General features: G+C 34.6%; 2 protein-coding genes across 11 annotated transcripts in view; one reads left to right on the forward strand and one right to left on the reverse strand.

The window, feature by feature from the left end:
* Positions 1-9,836, forward strand: part of LOC126867835 (rap guanine nucleotide exchange factor 2-like) — a 249,371-nt gene extending 239,535 nt beyond the window's left edge. For 9 of the 10 annotated variants that reach the window (XM_050622811.1, XM_050622812.1, XM_050622817.1 and 6 more), the window contains 2 exons: positions 399-656; positions 3,547-9,836. In XM_050622811.1, coding sequence (XP_050478768.1) covers positions 399-656; positions 3,547-3,578 — 290 coding nt within the window. In that variant the 3' untranslated portion in view covers positions 3,579-9,836. The remainder of the gene's footprint in view (positions 1-398; positions 657-3,546) is intronic. The other variant, XM_050622816.1, reaches the window with a different exon arrangement.
* A 2,179-nt stretch (positions 9,837-12,015) lies between these two features.
* On the reverse strand, positions 12,016-20,866 carry LOC126867836 (venom serine protease Bi-VSP-like). Its single transcript, XM_050622820.1, has 10 exons — positions 20,586-20,866; positions 20,278-20,377; positions 19,698-20,189; positions 19,019-19,104; positions 17,970-18,260; positions 17,547-17,849; positions 17,280-17,381; positions 17,057-17,208; positions 14,708-16,783; positions 12,016-14,586 (listed from the first exon to the last, which is right to left on the reverse strand). The coding sequence occupies exons 3-9, from the start codon at positions 19,703-19,705 to the stop codon at positions 16,625-16,627; spliced, it is 1,101 nt and encodes a 366-aa protein (XP_050478777.1). The 5' UTR covers positions 19,706-20,189; positions 20,278-20,377; positions 20,586-20,866; the 3' UTR covers positions 12,016-14,586; positions 14,708-16,624.
* Positions 20,867-21,892: the final 1,026 nt, after the last annotated feature.

Here is a 21,892-nt window from a genome sequence, read left to right on the forward strand (position 1 = left end):
TTGTATGTACAGTAAGAAATTTTTCACAGGCTTTAATTACTGTCAATTATTGAATCCTATACAATTGCAGAAATTTTTTCATCCTATATTATAACGAGTACTTCACCTTGTATATTTCATGTATTTTAACGCATTACACGCATTCTGTGAATTTTTGTATTCTCATGTTTCCGATAAATGCATAAAAATCCGCAGTTTAACTATTTGCGATGTCCATAAAAAGTACCTACCACTTTTCATATTTTTCGATTCTTCGTACGAGTCGTGTTCGTTCAGAATTGCAAATGGCGATGGATTACATGGCGGTAAAAAGGATAAGGGGAGAGAGCGGTTGTTGAACAGCAGAAGGAGATGCAGGGATGTGAGAGATCGAGAGAAAGAGAGTCGAGGGTTTTCAGGTACTACGGGATTAGGAGTAGGCGTGGGTCTTGGAGTACCGGCGGCGCTTCCCCCTCCAGGAGTTGGAACGACGATTATGACGACCATGACGACCATGACTACCATGACGTCGATGACGACGATGCGTCCAGGAATTGGTAGTACACAGTGCCGTCAACCGCCTGCTTACAAAGTTGCAGCGCAGATGGCAAGGTTGCACAGGCTTGGCCGTGCTCACAGCCACGAGGGTGTTACCTACAGGAACGACCATGAAGATGGTACAAAAGCAAACACAATCGCTATACCTAAAATACAATCTACTCTACCTACCACAGTTTTTTCTCTAGACGTATTATCATATATGTCTATACTTTTTACGAATTGATATACTTTTCCGTCCTCGAGGCTTGTTCTCCTTAACACTATCGATATCATAGCGATGGGATTGATATGGAATAAATTATAGCGATCACAATTAGTCGTTAGTCTATTAGATTATGAAAATAGTTTTATAAATGATGTTAGATAGTGTTGGCTTTAGATAGAGTGATTTTCGAACATTGATATGAAATTATTGGAATGTGATATGAAATGATAAACTGCTGTTACAGCAGAGATATGCGTAACTTCCTTGTTAAGATTAAAATAGGATTCAGAGGAACGAATAAGGTTGTGCTTACGTAATGAATAATAGGGTAGAGTGAGCGGAATAGTAATTAATTTTTTTTTTAGAAGAATGAGAATTTTTGTAAATACTTGTACATAAAGAACTTTCGTGTATAGAGATCAGGATTCCTTTATAAAATGGCTCTTAGAGTGTAAAGATATAAAAAGGGATAAATGTATTTTTTTAAATATATTACTTCCTTCAAAGGATATTAAGATATAAAGAGATGTGAAATAATAGCTTTAAAGTTTTCTTTAGATTTAAGATGTAAAAGAAGCGAAAGAATCGAACAAGATTATCAAGGAATATTGATCAGTCCCACTATTGACTATCGATAATGCACGGAAAAAAATGTTAATTACAGTCTTTAATTTTGTTCGCATTTCGCTTATTTGCCGCGTAATATTTTTAACATTTTTTGCTGCATTTTCGTTTTATCTTTTCAGACATGGTACATTTATATCAGTCTTTTATCGCGTAATTATTTGTCTTTCATTGAATTCGAGTTTCTTAATTCATTATTATTAATAATATAGCATTTATTAATAATAAAATTTCTTCAGAAATTATTAACTTTTAAATTTCTAAATCCAAATAAGGTACATAATATCCTAAATGTCAGTAAAAATTATAGACTGTTATCATGTCTGAAAACTATTAAATGCACTCAAACTCAAATAAACTGTAATCGTTCAAATTGTTCGCGACTGCCACACTTTGTTCAGTAACATTTTTCACCGTAATGATCAACGAATCTACGTGACGTAGAATATCACGATGAATTCAATAACGATTACTTCTTCCAACTCTGAAACACTCGAATAGTAGCACAGAAAGCTCTAGTTCCTGCAAAATACCGTATAACATTATCGAACAGTCATGGAATCTTCTTTTTTTCCAATGGATGAGTTATACAATGAACACTAAGTACTTACACACCGTTCTCTATCTACCTTTAAGCTATTTCTATCGATTAAGTATTTACAATGTATGTATAAACACACGCACACACATACACAGAAGTCTACGGACGATTTTCAATCGTTATTGTTTGTTATTCGATGTACATGTTAATTATTTATCTAATTTATCTTCTCATCGACGATCGCATCTGAACTTGTAAATAACGAACACATATCCGCATATGTTTCACTTGTACATTTTTAATGCAAAGTGCCTGTGTAACCACGTGTTCTCTGTGTGCATAACTTATAACTTTGTGTTTTATATTTTCCTTTCAGTATTTTGATTTTTTTCTTTCTTTTTTACTGAAATTTATTTTGACCTTAGAATTATTCAACGCGTACGCACTGTGTTTATGCGTAATAGAAATCTGCATTTCGATCAGCAAAAAATTCGTTGCATATTATAGCAAATTGTAATTGTATCGATGTATTTTTCATGCACTTGCTGTTTTTCTTTTTTTCTTTTTTTTGGAAGCCTGTTGCAAGCAGATGGTACGATTTTCGATTGCGATACTTTATATTTCATCTTTGCATATTGTATAGTTTCGTATTCCACCCTCCGTGTCGAGGCATGACAGCATGCTTGCGTCCAATTTTCTTCTTTCTTTTTTGTTCTTATTTGCACGTCACGTCACGTCACTCCACGATCCCTTTTGTTTCGACCGATTTGATTTCTTTCGATACATAGAATTTGTTACATTTTACAGAGTCGCAATTTTATAGCTGGTTTCTTTAAAGGAATTCGATGATAATTCAATAGATGTATTCTTTGTTTCTCTTTTTCCACCAAGAGACTTGCTACTTTGGCGAATATGACTTTACTCTTTAGTTTATTCATGGAATGTATATTAGAATCTCTTATTTTATCTTCTTATTTGATTTATTTTCTATTTAAGTTCCTTCTCTTGTTGAATCGCGTTGTGCTAATTTTTTTTCGAAACTGTAGTTTCTGTACTGAAATCTGTTGCTATGCATTAGTAGGTTTTATTTTATGCATTCTTTAGCTGTCGACTAGTTGTTGGTAAGAGAATTATAGAATAATACAGCTAGAAAAGTAGATGAAAGAATTTGTAGTAATGTAACAAAGTGTATTTGAATTTCTAAGTTAGTAAATTAATATAGATTATTCTGTGTATAGGCAATTAGTTAGATCACTTTACATTGCTTCAATTCATAGTATTCGTAGTACATTTTTTTAGAAATTTAATAAATGAAAATTCAGGAATTACAGTTTCAGAAAAAAAGTATAGTACGAGTTTCAAGTAACTAGCATAAAAATTTGTTTTCTTTTTTACAATTATCATTATTACATTATACTTTGACATAGTATTAAATTACATCCTAACAGGGAAACCGTAACAAATTATAAACTCTAACGTCGATTAAAAATTCTGAAAATATATAGATATCAGTGTCAAAATTGAAAAATTCAGCCAACGTAGACAAGTCACCCGAGCATACTCCATCGAAATATTATTTTATGACTCTAAAAGAGCAAAAGAAATGATCATTAAAGGAAACGTTACAATTTTTCAGACGACGAAGACGCACAAGTATCAGCGGTTTAAAATGGTCCACGACGCCTGTAAAGAGTTCCCGGTCATCATTATGCTTCAGTTCCTCAACAGATTGTCATTTCCCGCGACTAAAAGAGGAACAGTTTCGTCGTCAACTTACGTGCCACGTGTTAAACGATTCCCTATTAAGAAAGGAATCCGAAACAATTTCTCGAACTTTGCACCCGCTTTCAAAGTCTCTCTGAATATATAAGACAAGAAATTTTTAAAGAATTTGCTCCAATAACAACGGGGTGCATAGACGAAAAATGAAACTGATCGACACACACGCACAGTGCTTTCGATTCAGATATTTCGAGAGCCCTCATACCAGTTTAAGGAAATACTTTGGAGAAGAACGCGCATCGAGGAAGGGGAAGAAGCGCTAGTCTTCCAGAATTATTAAGAAAAAGAAAATGAAAATAACGAGATACAAAAAGAAGAGAAGTTGAGAATCTCACGAGCTGCGCCCGTCGGGATACTACGAAAGCACCAATCACGAAAGAAAGGACATATATATATATATACACACGAGGATATATGAAATATGTATTACAAGATCAAAGACAAGAAAAGACAAAACGAAGAACGACATAGAATACGTTTGTATCAGACTGATGATATGTTGTCCGATACAAAGGTGCCACGTCGAGTTTCACGTAGCGGCTACTCAGAGAGAGAAAGAGAGACTAGGCGCGAGAAATTACGGTCATAAGTAATAATTCTCTATAAATGTGTAATAAATCGAGTCCAAAGATGTTATATATACCGCGTAATCGTCGCAGGGAGTACGAATGACGGCGTGTCCTGTATTATATTACTTTTTAGGCTAACCCCCGAACGCCCAGAGTAGCTTAAGTATACGTTTTTTGGTGTACATAGCGTGTAGCGTTTAATGTAGCATATAATTCAGCAAGAATGACGTATGCGTGAATGTGTTTATTGCGTGTACGCGTGTTTGGCCGAGAGATAGGAAATTCAATGTGCAAAAAAGCGAATCAAACCAGATACATATGCAAATTTAACGTTTGTCGTTCTTCTTTTTCTTTTATTTTTTTTTCTTTTTCTTTTTTTAACGTATCCTTCTTCGATGTCTATCGAATGTGGTTTCGATTGTATCGTATGCAGTCTCTGTCGATGCTCAGATTTTTAGAATTTCGATAATTTCAAGCTACGTATTATTTGTGTTTTTACATTTTTTTTAAAGGCAGATAATTGTGACAAGCTTTCGAGTAATCATTCATTTTTATTTTTTCGCTTGTTGTATACAGTATGAATGTTATTCGTGTGTCACGAAACCAGAAATTTATTGTATCGATGGCGTTTAAGGGGAGACCTGATTTTACGGCTTCGATGTGTATGTGTACGGAGTTTTATCGTTGACGCGATCATAAGTACAAAGTATTTTTCGAGGGACTAACAAGAAAAAGCGAGTCTGTTGCGAGAGGGTGTGTTGTACGAAGATGTATATGTGTATCGTTCCTGGGCTTTTGAAATTCATTTTTAAAGCGTTTATCCGTAATGTACGAGTATGCTTATAGCGCTCGTAGCGTTGTTCCAGCGTTTAATATTATCTAGCGCGAGTGCAGGTTCAGTAGGAACGCGAGGAAGAAAGAAAAATCAATCGAGAATAAAAATTAAAAGTAAAAAAATCGTGTTTGAGGAGTTTGGGTGATAGAAAGGGAGAGAAAGCGAGAGAGCGAATGCGAGTCTGAACGAAAGAAAGAAAGGAAACACATATAACAACAAGGTATTAAGCGTTTCAGGAAGGAAATTGAGAGAGGATATAATAATCGATATGCATCGCGTATGCTCAACTTATTTTTACCGAAGTAATTAATTATTAATCGAAAACGAATTTTAGATCTGCTGTAACTTATATTTCTCGACCTTCTCGAATTCGATCTATCGTTATCGAAGAATAATATTACGGAGCACCGAAGCGCATTCGTCGATAACTAATATTTTCCGAAATTTTATCAGTATCACGGTACTTTTAGTTTTATATATAAAAAAACAAATATATATTATAAATATATAAATATATCTATATGTATAATCCGCGCCGTGCAAGAAGAGCGTATTAAAACGAAAGAGAACGAAGCAGCAAGATCGCCTCTTTCAAAGCCTCTGTCTCAGGGGAAGAGAGAAGAAATAGATTCCCAAAAGCGAAAGAGAAGACCGCTAAAAGATAAATATCATCGCGCATCTCGCCGACAGGCCGAGACTAATAATTGTTATATCGATAATTCGCCAAGACAACTAAATATTCGAGCTAAAATACCAGTGATTTGTGCAAACAAAAAATTCTGCGATCTAAAAAATTCGTTCTCGCGCAAGGCTCGAGAACTATCTATGTCGATGATATTGAACATACGAAAACGCGGTTGTATTAGGGCAGAGAGGGCCTAATTTCGAAGGCATCTCCTTTCGCAATGAACGATCTGCCAAAATGCTCGTGCAAAGCGAGCAGCAGTCTCGAGGATTAACACGGTGCTTCCCTTTTTTCTTTTCTCTCTATTGAGCCCTGAAACGCTCGAAATTCTTGGAAAAATTCTTGAAAAAAGCTAATTCTTGAGGCTTTCGAGCGTGTCGTATATCGACATTCCACGTTGTTGCGTCCCATCGTGAATCATACCCGACACAAATACTTCCCATACGCGACAGACTATTCTCAATGTGTTAATATTGACCAGACCTGTTTTGGAAAACACAAAAGACATTAGCAGATTGTTAAACACCGTGCTGATCCTCGCCACGTTCGATCCGCGCGAACAAATCAAGTCGAACCATAGGACGATCGATAAATCCATGTTAATTCCGCGCTGGGTTTCGCGCGGATCCTGCGGTAACGGCGACATTTACTGCATATTCATATTAATATCTCTTTGTACATATCCTTTAATGACTTTTAAATATTATTAATTAATCGAACGTTCTCAAAGGAAGTGTTTGATAGTGGCGAGCGTTGTGTCCAGCAGCATTTAAAATATCGATCAGAAGGTTCTTAGTAACTCGAGCGTAGAAGGAACAAACGAACGAAACAGGCAGGAAAACGATGCTATTTCCGTTCCCTTTTCTTTTTCATCCGAGCTTTTTATCGTAAGATCGATCATCTTTTGTGTTTTGTTTTACAAACTTTTCCCCGAAACGATCTTCCTGCTCGTGAATTTTCCTTTCCCCTGTTCGTTTTTCTTTTTACATCTTTGGCGATTCAAGGATACGCGGTTCATTCCAAGAAGCATTTACGCCTCACCGATTATTTCAATTTTCGCGATTTCGTTCCTCTTTATGAATTTTTCAATTTGTGCTTCATTTCCCCGCGAAATTCAAATTTAACAAATCGATGAATGAAATCGGCAAATTACTAATGATGTTGTCATATGACGTAACGTAATTTGATTAAAAAAGTATTCTTATTAAATTTGAAAATGAATTGAATTTCGTGGTTTGAGATGGAAGCGAAATAAGCGAAAAAGTTGTAAGAAACGAGCGAAATCGTTCAAATGAGAGTAATACGATGAGCCACAGGCGATTATTAAGTTTTCACTAGTCTTGAATTGCCGAAGCTCGAGTTCTCCTTCTTCCTTTAATTTTAAACGAAACGATCCACCTTGTCGTAGAGTTTGTGTAATGCGCGCATGCAAGTATGTTTATGGAGAAAGAAAGAAAGAGAGAGAGAGAGAGAGAGAGAGAGAGCGCGAGAAAGAGTGTCAGAACATGTAGAAAAAGCCTTTAAACTGTCTTCTTCCACGAACTTCGTCCTCCTTTTACCCCTCGATGACTTCTTTTACTTTTTATTTAATGCCCCTTGCCCTCCCCCGTTCTCTTCTGTTGTTTTTAATTATTTATATTAACTCGAGAATGGAGCGACTGCGCGTCGCGGTCGGCAGTAAGAGCAACAAGGAAAACAGAGAAAAAAGATGCGATCTTTTGTATTTAATTTGTTTAATAAAAAAATCATGGATCATAGTACAACAGCCCCGAGTGCGTTTTTGGTTTCGTGGATGGAAATCAAAGCTCTTTCCTCGTTTATTTCTTTTCGTCTTCATTTTTTAATCCGAACACGCGTCGAAATGCCTTTAATCCTTCATTTAATCCTCTGATACGTTGTTCAGTTCCTCGCGGCGAATATAACCGAGGATAAAACAAAAACTAACACTTAGAAGCTGTTGATCAAGAAAATTACACTAATACTATCGTGAATGAAATTTCACCCCTGACTCGGCACATTTTTGGTTATTTTCAAAAATGACAAAGTCAAGCAAATGCAATCGACGGGGTCGCAGCAATAATTTAAATTGTATTTGTTGGAAGAGAGAATCAACTATAGGTTTCATATTCGAGTTTCTCTCATATTCAGAAATATAAAAGTTTATAACTAGAAATACTAGTCGACTGTGAATTTATAGTGCGTCTCAGAAAATTAGTTTCTATTGGTTTACTCAAATTACTGGAAAATGGAGCTGCCTCCTTATTGCAACAGTTTGAACGTTATCCTTACTGTATGTAATAAAAAAGTAGAAAATGTATCGTTTGCAATTATTAATATAAGACAAAACTCTGAGTAATGTTGAATATAACGTACGATTAATATATTATGAAGAAACAAAATTTGTACACAAAGTGAAATTTCGCTCATGGTAGCCTTTAAGGGTTAAAAATGGGACAAGACAAGTACAAAAGGAACGATAGAGAAATAATAAGCAAACAACCAAATGAAAAGAGAAAAAGAGCGAAAAGGAAAAGAGAAAATTAGAAGAGCAAAAAAAAGGAAGTTGGAGTAGAAAAGTGAAAAAAGTCTTTCGTCATCGAATGGCTCATCTAATATGGCTTTTTGTAGATAATAAGAGGCGCGTGAAACGCGCCAATCTTTCCGCGATTTTTCACTTGTTTTCCTCTTTCGACCGATCTCTGTGTACGGTATATATTTATTGACGAAAACGACCGTGCAAAATCGAGAGAAAGCATCGAATTTTTCCATGAACGCCACTGAGTTTCGGTTTAGAAGCTTATTTCGACGTGAACGAGAGGATGTTGAACCAAATTTCCACGATGTACAGTCAAGACACACGCGCAACTAGTGAGGTGACGACCATTGTAATCGTTTCGATTCTTTGCTCTACAAGGTGAAAGCGTTTTAACTCTTTATTTGGTGACTGATTGAAACGATCGAGGATAATTTGATTAACTATCGGACAAATTGCTTAACAAAGTTTATTGTTTATTTTATATTTGGTACTATTTTAAAAATAAAATATGATTTCTCATTGTCCAGTTAAAAAGAGTTTTTGTTTCTTTTATTGATATTTAGTAGTTTCTTGATATCAGGCTGAGACGACAATTTAATTAAGCCTTTGTCAAACTTCTTATTTATATATTTAAGTATCGTTTTGTATGCTTATTGCTGGAACAATATTTATGGACACTCATTTTTTTAAGGAAATCACTGAAGAAATTGAATCAAAATGGAAATTCCTTTCATTTATCAGATATCATAATAGTTATTTTACTTTCAATATTTTATATATTTTTTTAGAAATACATCAATATTCGTTATCTAGATATTGTTATTTTGCTATCATTGAGTCGTCGTTGTATAATTCATTTATGGTAATTCTTAATTTCTTCGTTAAAATAGAGAGGCAAAGAAAAAATGAGACTTTTGGGTTGATTTTGGAGAGACTATTAGAATTCATATATTCATTATCGTACGTAGTTTCTAACTGAAAGTAAAAGAAAAGGTGAGGAAAAACGGGGTACAAAATTGCGATTTATTATAGCTCTGAGTAACGTACTTCTTACGAAATATATCTAAAATTCATAAACGAAGAAAGGAAGGTTGTGTATTTTTATTAGAAAGAGAAACAAATCGAAAAAAAAATGGAACGGTGGCCAAATAAAGAGTTAGAAGATCGTATTTTTATAAGGTTTGTTACGAAATAGAACGATAAGCTGGAAATATCGAAGGTCAATGAGAGGGTATCGTATATAAAAGGAGAATCCGTGGGAACGAAACTGGTGGTGATACTACTACTACTATTTTGTACGATATGATGTTTTTGTATATCTGTCTACCGTATGTATAAGAACGAAGTCTACCGATTATTAAAGTAGATGGTTCAAATTGTATCGAACACGTATTAAACGATTTGTAGCGTGATGGACACAAAACTCCGGCTGTATTTACGATGAGTCACACATAGATGTTGTTCCCATTAATGTACACCTGTAAAATCCCTATCGAACAATATACGAGCTACTAAAGGATTGATAAAGGCTACTTTGTAATTCATTCACGTGCGACGTCTCTTTGATTAAATATTAAAATAATAAACATTAATTGGAATTATTAAATCTTATTTTTATAAAATAGCAATTTTCATTCGAAGTCTTCGAATCTTCTTTATACGTATCGTTGCTCCGATTTTCTGGATCTTTACTTTGCGTCTATTAGACTTTAATTTCAATTATCAGATTTGTACCTTTTAGATATCAGATTTTGTTCGTGGAAAACGAGACTTTGATATCCTTAGTTCCGAGAAATTGAAATTATCGCAGCATGCTAACAAATGGAGCTATTAGATCTTATTTATAGATATTATTTATATTAGTTTCAATTATCAGATTTTGTTCGTGGAAAAGGACACTTTGTATCTTTAGTACCGAACAATTGAAATTATCCCAGTCTTCTAAAAAATGGAGCTAAATCTAATTTATAGCGGTACAGAACCATTCTCTACATCCGATATATTCGTCGAAATTTATAGCTGAATCTTTGCCTATTTTTACCCGAATAATTTGCAAAATTAATATCGATGGTATTATGTTATGTTATTCAAATCGTTGTAGCTGGTTTGATTACTCGACTTGCTTGGCTGCGGTACAAGAATTACTAAACTAACTCTTTGTTAAAACGTGGAATATCTACCGAGCGTAAAGATACTAAGTAACGCGCTAATACGACCTCACCAGAGAATGACTTTCCGTCACGATGATGCTGCAGAGGATAACTATGATGGGGTGTGTGTAAGGACACGAGATCACCGAATTCGTGGAGAGATGCCTTCGTTCGGAAAATGAGGGAAATTGACGTTGCTGTTAATTGGTCAATTTCCATGTTGGTGGTTAGAGAAGGATGCTAGCCGCCCATGAGGGAAAGTTGCTAGCGGGAAACATCGTTCGTCAGAAAAATAGATTTCCCCTATCTTCCTGTAGTTGGGACAAAGACTGTCTGTCTGTTTGAAGGACTTTAGTTAACTAAATCTTAAGATTTATAACGGGACGTCAGGCTAGATGCACATGTACTGTGGAGATGCATCGACATTTGGTAATCATCTTACCCGGAGAATAGGATCTGCGTGTGGCGAGCCATAGGACAGAAACCGTTGGAATGTTTACTGTCGCGTGCCGCTACAACTATTTTTTTTAACGAGAGCTATAGAATTACTCCATACCTCTGTTAGGTAAAAACGTTTATCCCGTGATCGCGGCTACGTTCGGCGACTGGTTGTCGTCTCGAGTTCAAAATCACTATCATAAATCTGGAACAATTATAATCGAGTTAAGCTATAGAGGCAAAATATTGGGGGTTTTCCGAAGAATTCGAAAGGAAGGTCCCGGTGTCCTTTCATCTCCGACATATATATATATATATTTTTTTATTTATTAACATTTACAATCAGTTCTCGCATTGAGAAAACATATATATATATATAATGAACATAAATATATAAATACATAAAATATAGATTTCATTTCTAAAAGAAACATTTCTAAAGTTTTTATATTTTTTATTTCTACTTTAACCCTTTGGTGAAGATTCATAAGCGATTGTTTAAAGTATTTCTTGCAAATATAACTGTACGACCTTGTACAATAAACACGACGAGCATTACTTCAAAGCATTGAGATTCTTGAATTACTCTTTACTTTTTAATTTTAACAAGGCGGTGTCTGCGGTTGATCCATGCATTTCTAATACAATTACATGAATTGATATAGTGCGCGGTATGATGTAATTAAGCCGTACATCGACTGTGTAGCGAGGGTAATAGTATCGTCTATCGCCTTTTATAGTCTTCGTTGAATCATTTCACTCTGTTACGTAATTTTTCATTCCATTTATAGCTTTCAATAAATACATCGTTGTACAATAATATTTCAGAGAAATAACCATTGTTGAATATAGGATACACGAATTCGCCACGAACGTTTTATGAAACCGAGATAGATAAAGAAATTCACGGATTTACAACATAAAGCAAATTAAAATACGGATTCTACAATTTAAAATATATTATATTAAAATTACCGTGTACAAGTCTAACGCGAGCAATTGAACGCGCAAATAGAGGTCCTCTAGCATCCAGCACGTAATTCCTGTTATTTGTCACCGAGATTCAACAGTTCGATTCATCACGATGCTGCGTACGTGAACAATATGGAAAAAGAAAGAAAACATCAGGCTAGAAACATTACAGCGTGCATTTCTTTCTTTAGTTTTTTTCCTTTGAAACATATCGTGTTAACGATATGTAAACAGGAATTCACTAACGTCCGATATTCTGTTTCATACTCTTCTAATTTTGTTTATATTAGATACTCTATTATGATTAGAGCGTGGATGTTTATATAAATTCGTAGCTTTATTTAACACTATTACAGAAATACAATTATGGAAATTGAACTTAAATAGAAATTTCTTTCGTTCAATACAATTAAGTATCACAACTCATTTATTATGTTAATCTTTAACATTATAGCAGAAACTTTACTTTCAATATTTTCGATATCTTTGCACATTATTCTATGCAATCTGTGCATTTCTACACTTTCAAATTCACTATAAATGTACAATCTATTTATAACTCATCACAATGATTTAGTTTAAATTACACGTTTGTAGAATACGTCTTACGCTTGTCACCAGAGGGCCATCGATATCAACACAGGGCTAGCGATGTTAATGCTTTCTCACTAGTGGTCACATTGACACTGTTTGTTTCAATAAATATAACTTCCAACACAACTTTTCTTATCCGAGTGTCTAAGGTATAGGTCTGCTAGGTGAGAGCCTTACTGAGGAGTCCGCCACTAGCAGCCTAGGACGAAACACGCACGCTATATTTTCTCTTGTTGTGTCTAAGGCATGAGCCTGCTGGGTAACCTTACTGATGAGTCCACTAGCAGGCTCTGGACGAAACACACTTTTTTTTTCTTTTTCTCCATCTTCTTTCATATATCCGTGATAATTGTAGCTGCTGGCTGTAGATATCGCTTGTCGGGGTGTATACTGCTGTATTTTCTTCTTATTTAGATGTCGTAGAAGAAAAATCGGACTTCGGAAAAGTACGAGGCGCCGGGATTTGAACCCGGGATCCGAACGTTTGTACTCTAAGGCGCTAACCACTGCGCCGCCGTCGTCCGACACTAGTTGGTATCAAGTGGTGACATTTGCGTTCTCGTGTGCCGCCACGAGAGGAAATCTCGGTGTGGGCGTGCTTTCTGAACGAAGAACACGGATTCGTTGTTCATACTTTTCATTAGGAAAGTGAGGGTGCCCATTGGTTATAGCCAACGTTAATGAATGAAGATAGGAGGAGGAAGCCTCCTACCAACGTGGTTCGTGGGTGACATTGTTTATTGGAAAAATAACTACCCGCTTTCTCCGTAATTTGTAAGAGTGCACAATAAACCTAAGGATTGTTCTAAGGACTATCCATAATCCGAAAATACTTACAGGGTTAGAGATTCCTTCAAGCTTTAAGATTACGTCAAAGGATTCAGTTTATAGTACATAGTATATAGTAGATCAGTATATAGTATAAAGTTTCAGACAGCGCACGGACCATCGTACACGCCGTAACATAGAGAGTTATAAGAATATACATAAAATAAAATTAAACATCGCAAAAGTAACTTAATTAGAAATGACTACAATGTATGATGTATAATATAATGAATTCAAATTGTCTAAAAAATATTACAAATTTATAAAGATTTTACTATAAAATTTTTTTAAAAGAAGCTGATACTATTATATAGCATTTTCAAGCATTTACGCACATTAATGTAATTATTAGGTCTTAGTTAAGGTCAAATTAATCCAAGGACGGAACATAGAAGTATTTAACACTGAAGCTTTCGAACTAAATTGAAATTCTGTCTTTTTAATTTTCATACAGAAATTCATTCTTTTCCTGAATTAAAATTCTACCTGAAATACTAAATAAATGTTAAGCTCAATATCACAAATCTCGAATAAATACAATCGGATTGAATGACGACAATATCGGCTATGGTAGAATCTAGGTTAAAATGTTAAGGGGTTTTCCCAAAATTCCAAAGGGAAGGCTTCAGTGTCTTTTCAGCTCCGACATATATATCTGAACGAATGTTTTTTTATTTATTTATTTATTTAAATTTTACAATTTGTTCAGTAGGACATTTGGTAAAATATTATAGCTTAGTGGTATAATAATATAACATGTGGATGGTTACCCCCAGCGGGATTCCATTTTCCAAGCTGTTTATTTTATTTCTATTGTGAGGTCTACGGGATGCTTCTTCTTCAGTCTTCTTTCTATTTTGGTTTTATTCGTTGCAACAACCAGCTAGTTTGGGTGTGTTACAAGTCTTTCTTTATACTTTTTTGCATATCTAGCGATTTCCTCTTTGACTGTTGGAATTTTTAAATCTTTTCGTATGTCTTCATTTCTGACGTACCATGGAGCGTTAACTATTGTCCTTAAAATTTTTGCTTGTTTTGTTTCTGTTTTATTTATGTGATTCATTGCTGCCGTCTCCCATAGTAGGACTCCGTATGTCCAGATTGGTTTGATTATTGTTTTGTATAGATTTAGTTTATTCATTGTGCTTAATTTAGATTTTCTATTGGTTAACCAGTACATCTACTTCCTTTTTTCACGTATTCTGTTTATTATTGATTTTATGTGATGCTTCCATGTAAGGTGTGTGTCTAAATGTATTCCTAGATATTTGACTTGCTTTGTTTGTGCTATGCGGGCGCCGTTCAGTTGGATATCTGGTGTTTTTCCTTTTCTAAGTGTAAATGTTATGTGATTGCACTTGATGTTGATTCTGAACTGATGTTCGCTTTTATTTGTTTGCTTTGCCACTTTTCTATTTTTGTAATGTGTTCTTGTAGTAGTGCGGCTGCCGTTTCTGGATTTGCGTGCCTCACCAGTATGGCCGTATCGTCCGCGAACGTTAGTATTTTGCTGTTGACAGTTGTTGGTATGTCTGCCGTATATAGTGTGTATAGTATTGATCCTAGGACGATTCCTTGCGGTACTCCTGCCTTGATATCCTTAATTTCAGAATATGCACCATTTATTTTTACTACAAAGGTTCTATTGTTTAAGTAAGATTTGAGTAGTTTATAGATTTGTTCTGGAAATTGCTTTTTGAATGTTTGAAGAAGTTTTTCATGGTTAACTTTGTCAAATGCTTTTTTGATGTCCATAAAGAGTGCCGTGCAATATTGTTTTGTTTCCAGCGCCTGTAAGATTTCATTGACGAGTCTGTGCATTTGTTCTATTGTGGAGTGTTTATTCCTGAATCCAAATTGATGGTCCGGTATTAGTTTTTCTTTTACTATTCTTGGTTTTAGGCCGTTATATTTTATTTCTTCTAGTAATTTGGAAAATGCAGGCAGTAATGATATTGACCTGTAGGATGCAGTTAGATGTGGGTTTTTGTTTGGTTTGGGTAACATTACGATTTGTGCTATTTTCCATAGTGCAGGAAAGTACTGTATTCTTAGAATTGCGTTAATATTATCGTTGTTAGTCTTATTGCCTTTGGGGGAAGGTTTTTTAAGATTTTTCCATTGATCAAGTCAAATCCTGGTGCTTTACTTGTCTTTGTTGCCATAATTAAGTTTGTAACTTCTTGCGCTGTTGTGTTGAGTATGCAGCAGCGTTTATCAGTTGTGTTGCTGACATTTTTTATTCGTCACAATAGTTTGGGAGTTTATGTCTCGTAAGTATCTGTAATGTGTAAGTATACCTTTGGCTGAATGGAAATTTCTCTTACATATGTAGTATCTAAATAGTTTAGAGTAAGTACAAGAAAGGATGTTCTATTTGAAGTGAAGTTTAGTTTTATTTTAACAAGCAATACCCGATGCAAAAACTGACTACAATATCTTCGTACGTCTAACACTCGGCTCACAACGTCTGTCTTCACAGGTCAAAAAATGCTGAGCCTCCACGCTCGCACCCTTCTCTCCCATCCATTACTCATTTGGCTTTGACGTCACCAAGGCATACCCTCTTACTTACACACACACACACACTCTCTCTCTCTCTCTCTCTTTCTCTCTTCCCCAGCACTCTTACGATTCTTAGTTTATATGTTAAATTTACGACTTATACTATCCCCAGAAAACTCAAACTTAAATATATGATAGACCAAGCGCATACCCTCCCCTTTTTTTGATATTACACATATAGTCAAAAATGTGGAATCATTGTGTTGAATTGGAAAGTGATAAAAAAATAAGTAAAGTTTCGATGTTGCACGTGATTGTATGAGCACACAGAACATTTTTAGCGAATAAAAAATAGTTTTGGAAGACACGAGACTTATCTTGTATTTTATGCACTCTCTGTGTCCGAACTTCCAGAAGCTCTCTATCTTATGAAGCGTTTTAGATCAGCCGGAAAATTTTGTATGTACATACAAGAAGTATACGTTCTAAGTCGAATATTTAATCAGGCTCTTGATACATCAGAAAGAAAATTTATAGAAACCTTCAGAGAGTTGGTTTATTATTATCAAAATTAGTATAAATATGATTAATGGAAATTTAGTTAATGATCGTTTATCATCTTTACGTATCTAAGTGGTGCAAGTATAACGTAGGTAAAAAATTAGTGTAGTTTCAAAGTTACATTTCATGCATTTTAAGACTATAATTCTTGACGTAAAAAACAATATAAATTTGAGCTGCCTCTTATCTCCACAATAAGAAAAGCCAACTTTACCTTTCGTACACGAAAAATGATATTTATGGAACAATAATAATCGTATTATTGCAAGGCTGGGAGAATGAAGTTGTCGAGGTACGACGTGATCCTAGTGTAAACACCAGGATATCCAGCTACAGCACACGCATGACCATAAGACACAGCACCTATTAGGTAGAAGGTTAATTGCTGTCGTATCATCAGTGGTCCGCCGCTATCACCCTTAAACGATCGTTAAATTTTTAATCAAAGATACTGAAATATATCAATCGAATTATATTGAAATAATTATACTATAACTAATATTAGAAGGAAATTAGATTAAATACCATAATTATGTGTAAGAAACTATTAAATAACTATTAAATATTAAACTAAACTATTAAATTGTGTTTATCCATTATTTTTAAAGCTTAAGACGTCGATTTGATGTTGATTCGAATTAATGCGTCTTCAGACACCGTATAATTTGTAATTAATCTGTAACTTAATTACCGTACAAGCATCCTTTCCACCCTGAGCATACCCGGCGCATATTACACCATCAGTGATAGGTGCATTAGGAAATTTGGAATAAGCTGTCTTGCATTCGGCGTTGCTAACCACTGGCACTTGTACTTCCATTAATACATCACTTCGTGGTCCTCCTACGAAGAAAATGAGAAAGACATTTAAGACTGGAACTGTTTAATTTTATTATAAAATTGGTGTCACTTACTATATCTTAATGCTCCCCATCCAGCAACAAGGGGGTTATAGCCCACGAAGTCGTTATTTCGTAGGGACTCCTCTATGGGGAGACAAATGGGATGTATGTACTCTGAAATATAAGAAAACAAATGAAAGTGAAGAAAACGAATAACGAAAAGTATAAGAAAGGATAGTACATGTTTTATGATACAATATGTGTGTATGGTAAGAAATTTTAGGAAACGATTCTCCATTAATACTCGTAGCATATACTCAACAATATTTGAGGACTTACTCGAAAATGGCACCTCCTCCACCAATCTAAGAATGGCAATATCATGATTGTGTATATTGGGAGTATAATCAGGATGTATTAGTTTAGATTCGAATCCCATTTGAATAGGATGCGCTCCGTCGTCATCTCGTTTTAGATTTAAGTCTCCGATACGAACCACGTACAAATCACTGCGTATTGCACAATGTGCTGCGGTCAAAACATGCCTAGCCGATATCAGGGAACCTCCGCACTTCCATTCTGGTTCAGTATCTGGGTTTTGGGGATTATGAAAACCTAATGCAGCGATCCACGGCCAAGCACCTAAAACGCAATAGTTATAGTTGCGAACATACATCATTTTCTCTCGCGTAAGTACCTTTAAAGTTCATTCTTCGTAGTAAATCGCTTATTATTAATCGGAAAGGAACAGATAAAACGTACCAAGCTTAGCTGGTTTACCATCAACCACCCTGGTATGCTCGCCGTTGCTGAAACCACAATATGGTGGACGCAAGGGCACGTACTTATACACAGTTTCTATTAAAATCCCTCTCTTCTCCTTGTTTGGATCGTTTGGACAACAAACGATCGGAGCATGACCCTCATATCTGCATAGTGATTTGCTCAAAAAATCGGTAGCTGTATGACCCTGTGTCTGCAGTATTTCTTGCAGAGGGTTACATGTTTTAATGTTGAGACAGTTGCCTGTTTGATTGTTCGGTGTTGTACATTCTGGATCAAACAATTTTAAAATAAAACATTTATACAGTTCGAATATGCGTAAGAACGCGACACCGATTACTCAACTTTCGAAATAAAAAGCCGATCAAGTCCACCGGATTGCCCAACAGACAACTTTTGACGTGAAAATATAAAGTTTTAATTGATTAGATATTGTGTTAGCCATACTTGAAAGACAAGGACTACCTTCAACCTCATTTTTTAAATAAACAGTTTCTCTGTTCTGCGGTAAATATAGTATAGGAATTCAGGATAATTTTTAGTGAATCATTTTATGGAATTAAGAAAATTCTCAGCGACAGTATGTAACACAGTTAGGTAAAAGTGATTCAAATGCAGTACTGACATTAAACTAAAAATCTATAAAGTTGTCATTGGAAATTCCGAGAATATCTTTGCATCTTTATCTTAGGCATTACGTCAATAGTTTTCATGGACGTGATGCAATATTTATCACGTTCATTTTGTACATAAAACGAGTCGTTGGAATATTCGCGAAGTTAACGAATCTGGAAACTAAACCGAGGAAGTAGACGTGAATAATCAAGTTCAGTTTTGCCACTAACTTCGTCGCCATCTCGAAAATAAAAAATTATAAAAATCGTTTGTATTTTATGTGGTATTGCGTAGCTTCTTTCTTTTCATTGATAATTAACAAACGCGTAAAATTTCGAAATAGCTCGAAGGTTCCGTGACGAGGTCGTATTATAATCTGAAGTGCATGGAAAAAGACAACTTAAAGTGCAAACCTTCGCCAGACACCATGTGAACTAATGGATGCAGGAGAGTAATTAACACCAAACATGCAAACAACACTTTGCGATCCGTCATTTTTCTGAAATAAAGAAGTGACGAATTGAAAAGACGCAGGACTGATAACGATGAATGAATCTAATAAAAGAAACTTGGTTCACACTATGATTCAATGTTTTGAAACAAAGAGCGAAAAACTGTGGCGATTTAGAAGGACGCGGAACTGACAACAATAAAGGAAACCTAGTTCGTATTATAAATTGAATTTGCATTAGAAAAGAAGCACGATCATGTGAAATAGATGATAGGAATGACAGATATCATCTACATACGTTTCAGTGTAATTTCATTTTTGAAAATTGTTTAGTTTAACACTACAACGATTAAACTCGTCACAATAACGAGTTTTGAAACTTTCATTTGTGCAATTCCCTAAAAAGCGTCATATTACCTTTTGCAAAAATTAACGTTGATCTTTGTTGAGTTAATAAGATGACTACAGACAACTTAGAAGGAAAATACAAATAGGAAAGTCATTAATTCAGATAACTAGTTAGAGAAAAATCTGGATATTTGTAATTATTAGAACACGTTTCTATACGCACATAGGAAGATTTATAACAGAATGCTCTTTGCTACATAACTTCAAATCTTATTGTTTCTATTTCTACTTACCTCACCATTCTTCGAAAAATAAGATACAGTTGCACCAACTTCCCTCTAAGTACTTATTTATACCATCATTTTGTCGCTTCTCTTACAATTATGTATTATATAGCACACTCAGTCGTACATTACTTGTTGATAGTTCTAGTACTAAAATCTGTAAAATACCAATAACATGGTAACAGAAATAAACACTTTTGCACGTAACACATCACATAAAAGTTACTTCTACGATAAAAACTGTTTACTTGTGTGACAAGTGCAACTTTAATTGATCTTAAAAATGATTGATCTGTAGTCACAGAATTATCAAAAACCAAATTCGATCAATCTTACGACCCTTTTACTTACACACTTGACGGCTAATTGAGAGATGCCTGTCACGATGAGAGATGTTTTTAAACTTTTTTATGCTCACTTTTACGAAAATCTTCTAATTCTTCGACAATGGTGCTTATATTGAAATATTTCTAATGTCATTCGAAGGTGTCAATTCTCCTCCTTTTTTTAAATCACACAAGAATTTTCCCAGTTACATGTGTTCAAAAATACGTTGAACCATGCAATGAATGAAGTATATGTTACCTACAATGAAAAAGAGATTTCCTATACTGGTCCATTCTTTTCCTTATTCTTTGAATACCAGCATATTCTTCGAAATTATGAATAAATCCGGAAAATTGTTTAATCTGAAAAGAGACATAAATTATTAACATCGTTCATCCATAATTATCAATATCATTCAGAATTTTTGTTTTTTGTTGCAGTAAAAGAAGGCAGCAATTCAGTGCTTGATAAATTATTTCTTCCTTGCCTAACACAATTACTTGTTTCTTTCCTTAATCCGTTACTAATAATTCAAATAGACTTAATGGTTCATACGTTGAAGCAACATACCAGAATTAGAGAAAATGTGTAATCTTGGGGGGGTACCCAAAAATATATAATCAGAGCTGTTAACATAGTTTGTAAAATCTTTTATTCTGTCTAACTTGCTATTCCATGATCACATTGAGGTCCTTTTATTCCAATCACATGACCATGATAATCTGGCTCTTCAATGTATAATATTCCAAAATTTATTGGATGTATAGGATGTAGAAACCATGATATCAAGGTATCCATTCTTTCTTCCCAAGGTACAGTCTCATTAAAAATTAATTGTTTATATTCTAGTAATTACATATTTTCAATAGAGCATAATCAAAGATATATACCTCAGCAAATATAGGGATGATTTCTTCATAATCAAAATGTCACCAGGCTGTGGCCTTGATGTGTCATTGCGCCACTTCTTCTTTGTCAAATCAGCCTTTTGATTAACACTTTAAAGAAACGTACAAAGTAGTTTTATAAAATATGTATGGAACATGGTAAACATGGCCTATGTTGAAGCCTTCAAGGCATACAAAGATAATGTTCGTCACGTACATGTGTACTTGCATACAATAAAAAATGAACTGATTTAACAGTATACATTTTTTTATTCATCATGATAGATTGGGAATTTATGTCCCGTAAGTATCTGTAATGTGTAAGTATACCTTTAGCTGAATGGAAATTTCTATTACATATAGCTAAACATGCAGAAATAATGCATTTAATTGGGAAGTGATAAAAGAATAAGTAATGTTCCGGGGATGCACGTGATTGCATGAATAGACAGTAAGTTTTTAACGAATAAAAAATAGTTTTGGAACATGCGAGACTTATCTTGTATTTTATGAACTTTCTGTGGCCGAACCTCTAGAAGCTCTCTATCTTATGAAATGTTCCAGAGTAGTCCAAAATTTTGTATGTACATACAAGAAGTATATGATCTAAGTGAAATATTTAATTATTCTCTTGATACATGAGAAACAAAATTTACAGAACTTCTCAAAAAGTTGGTTTATTATTAGTTTAGATATAATTTGTAAAAATTTAATAAATGCTCGTTTATCACCTCTATGTATCTAAGTCGTGCAAGTATAGCGTACGTAAAAAGTTAGTGTCGTTTCAAAGTTACATTTCATGCATTTTAAGACTATAATTCTTGATGTAAAAGACGATATAAATCTGAGCTGCCTCTTATCTCCACAATAATACATTCCAACTTTATTTTTCGTGCACGAAAAATGATATTTATGGGACACTAATAATTTTGTAACACTGGGATAATGAAGTCATTAAGGTACGACGTGACTCTCGTGTAAATACCCGGA

This window comes from Bombus huntii, chromosome 7 (assembly GCF_024542735.1).
Source record: "Bombus huntii isolate Logan2020A chromosome 7, iyBomHunt1.1, whole genome shotgun sequence".
In the NCBI taxonomy this organism is placed as follows: domain Eukaryota; kingdom Metazoa; phylum Arthropoda; class Insecta; order Hymenoptera; family Apidae; genus Bombus; species Bombus huntii.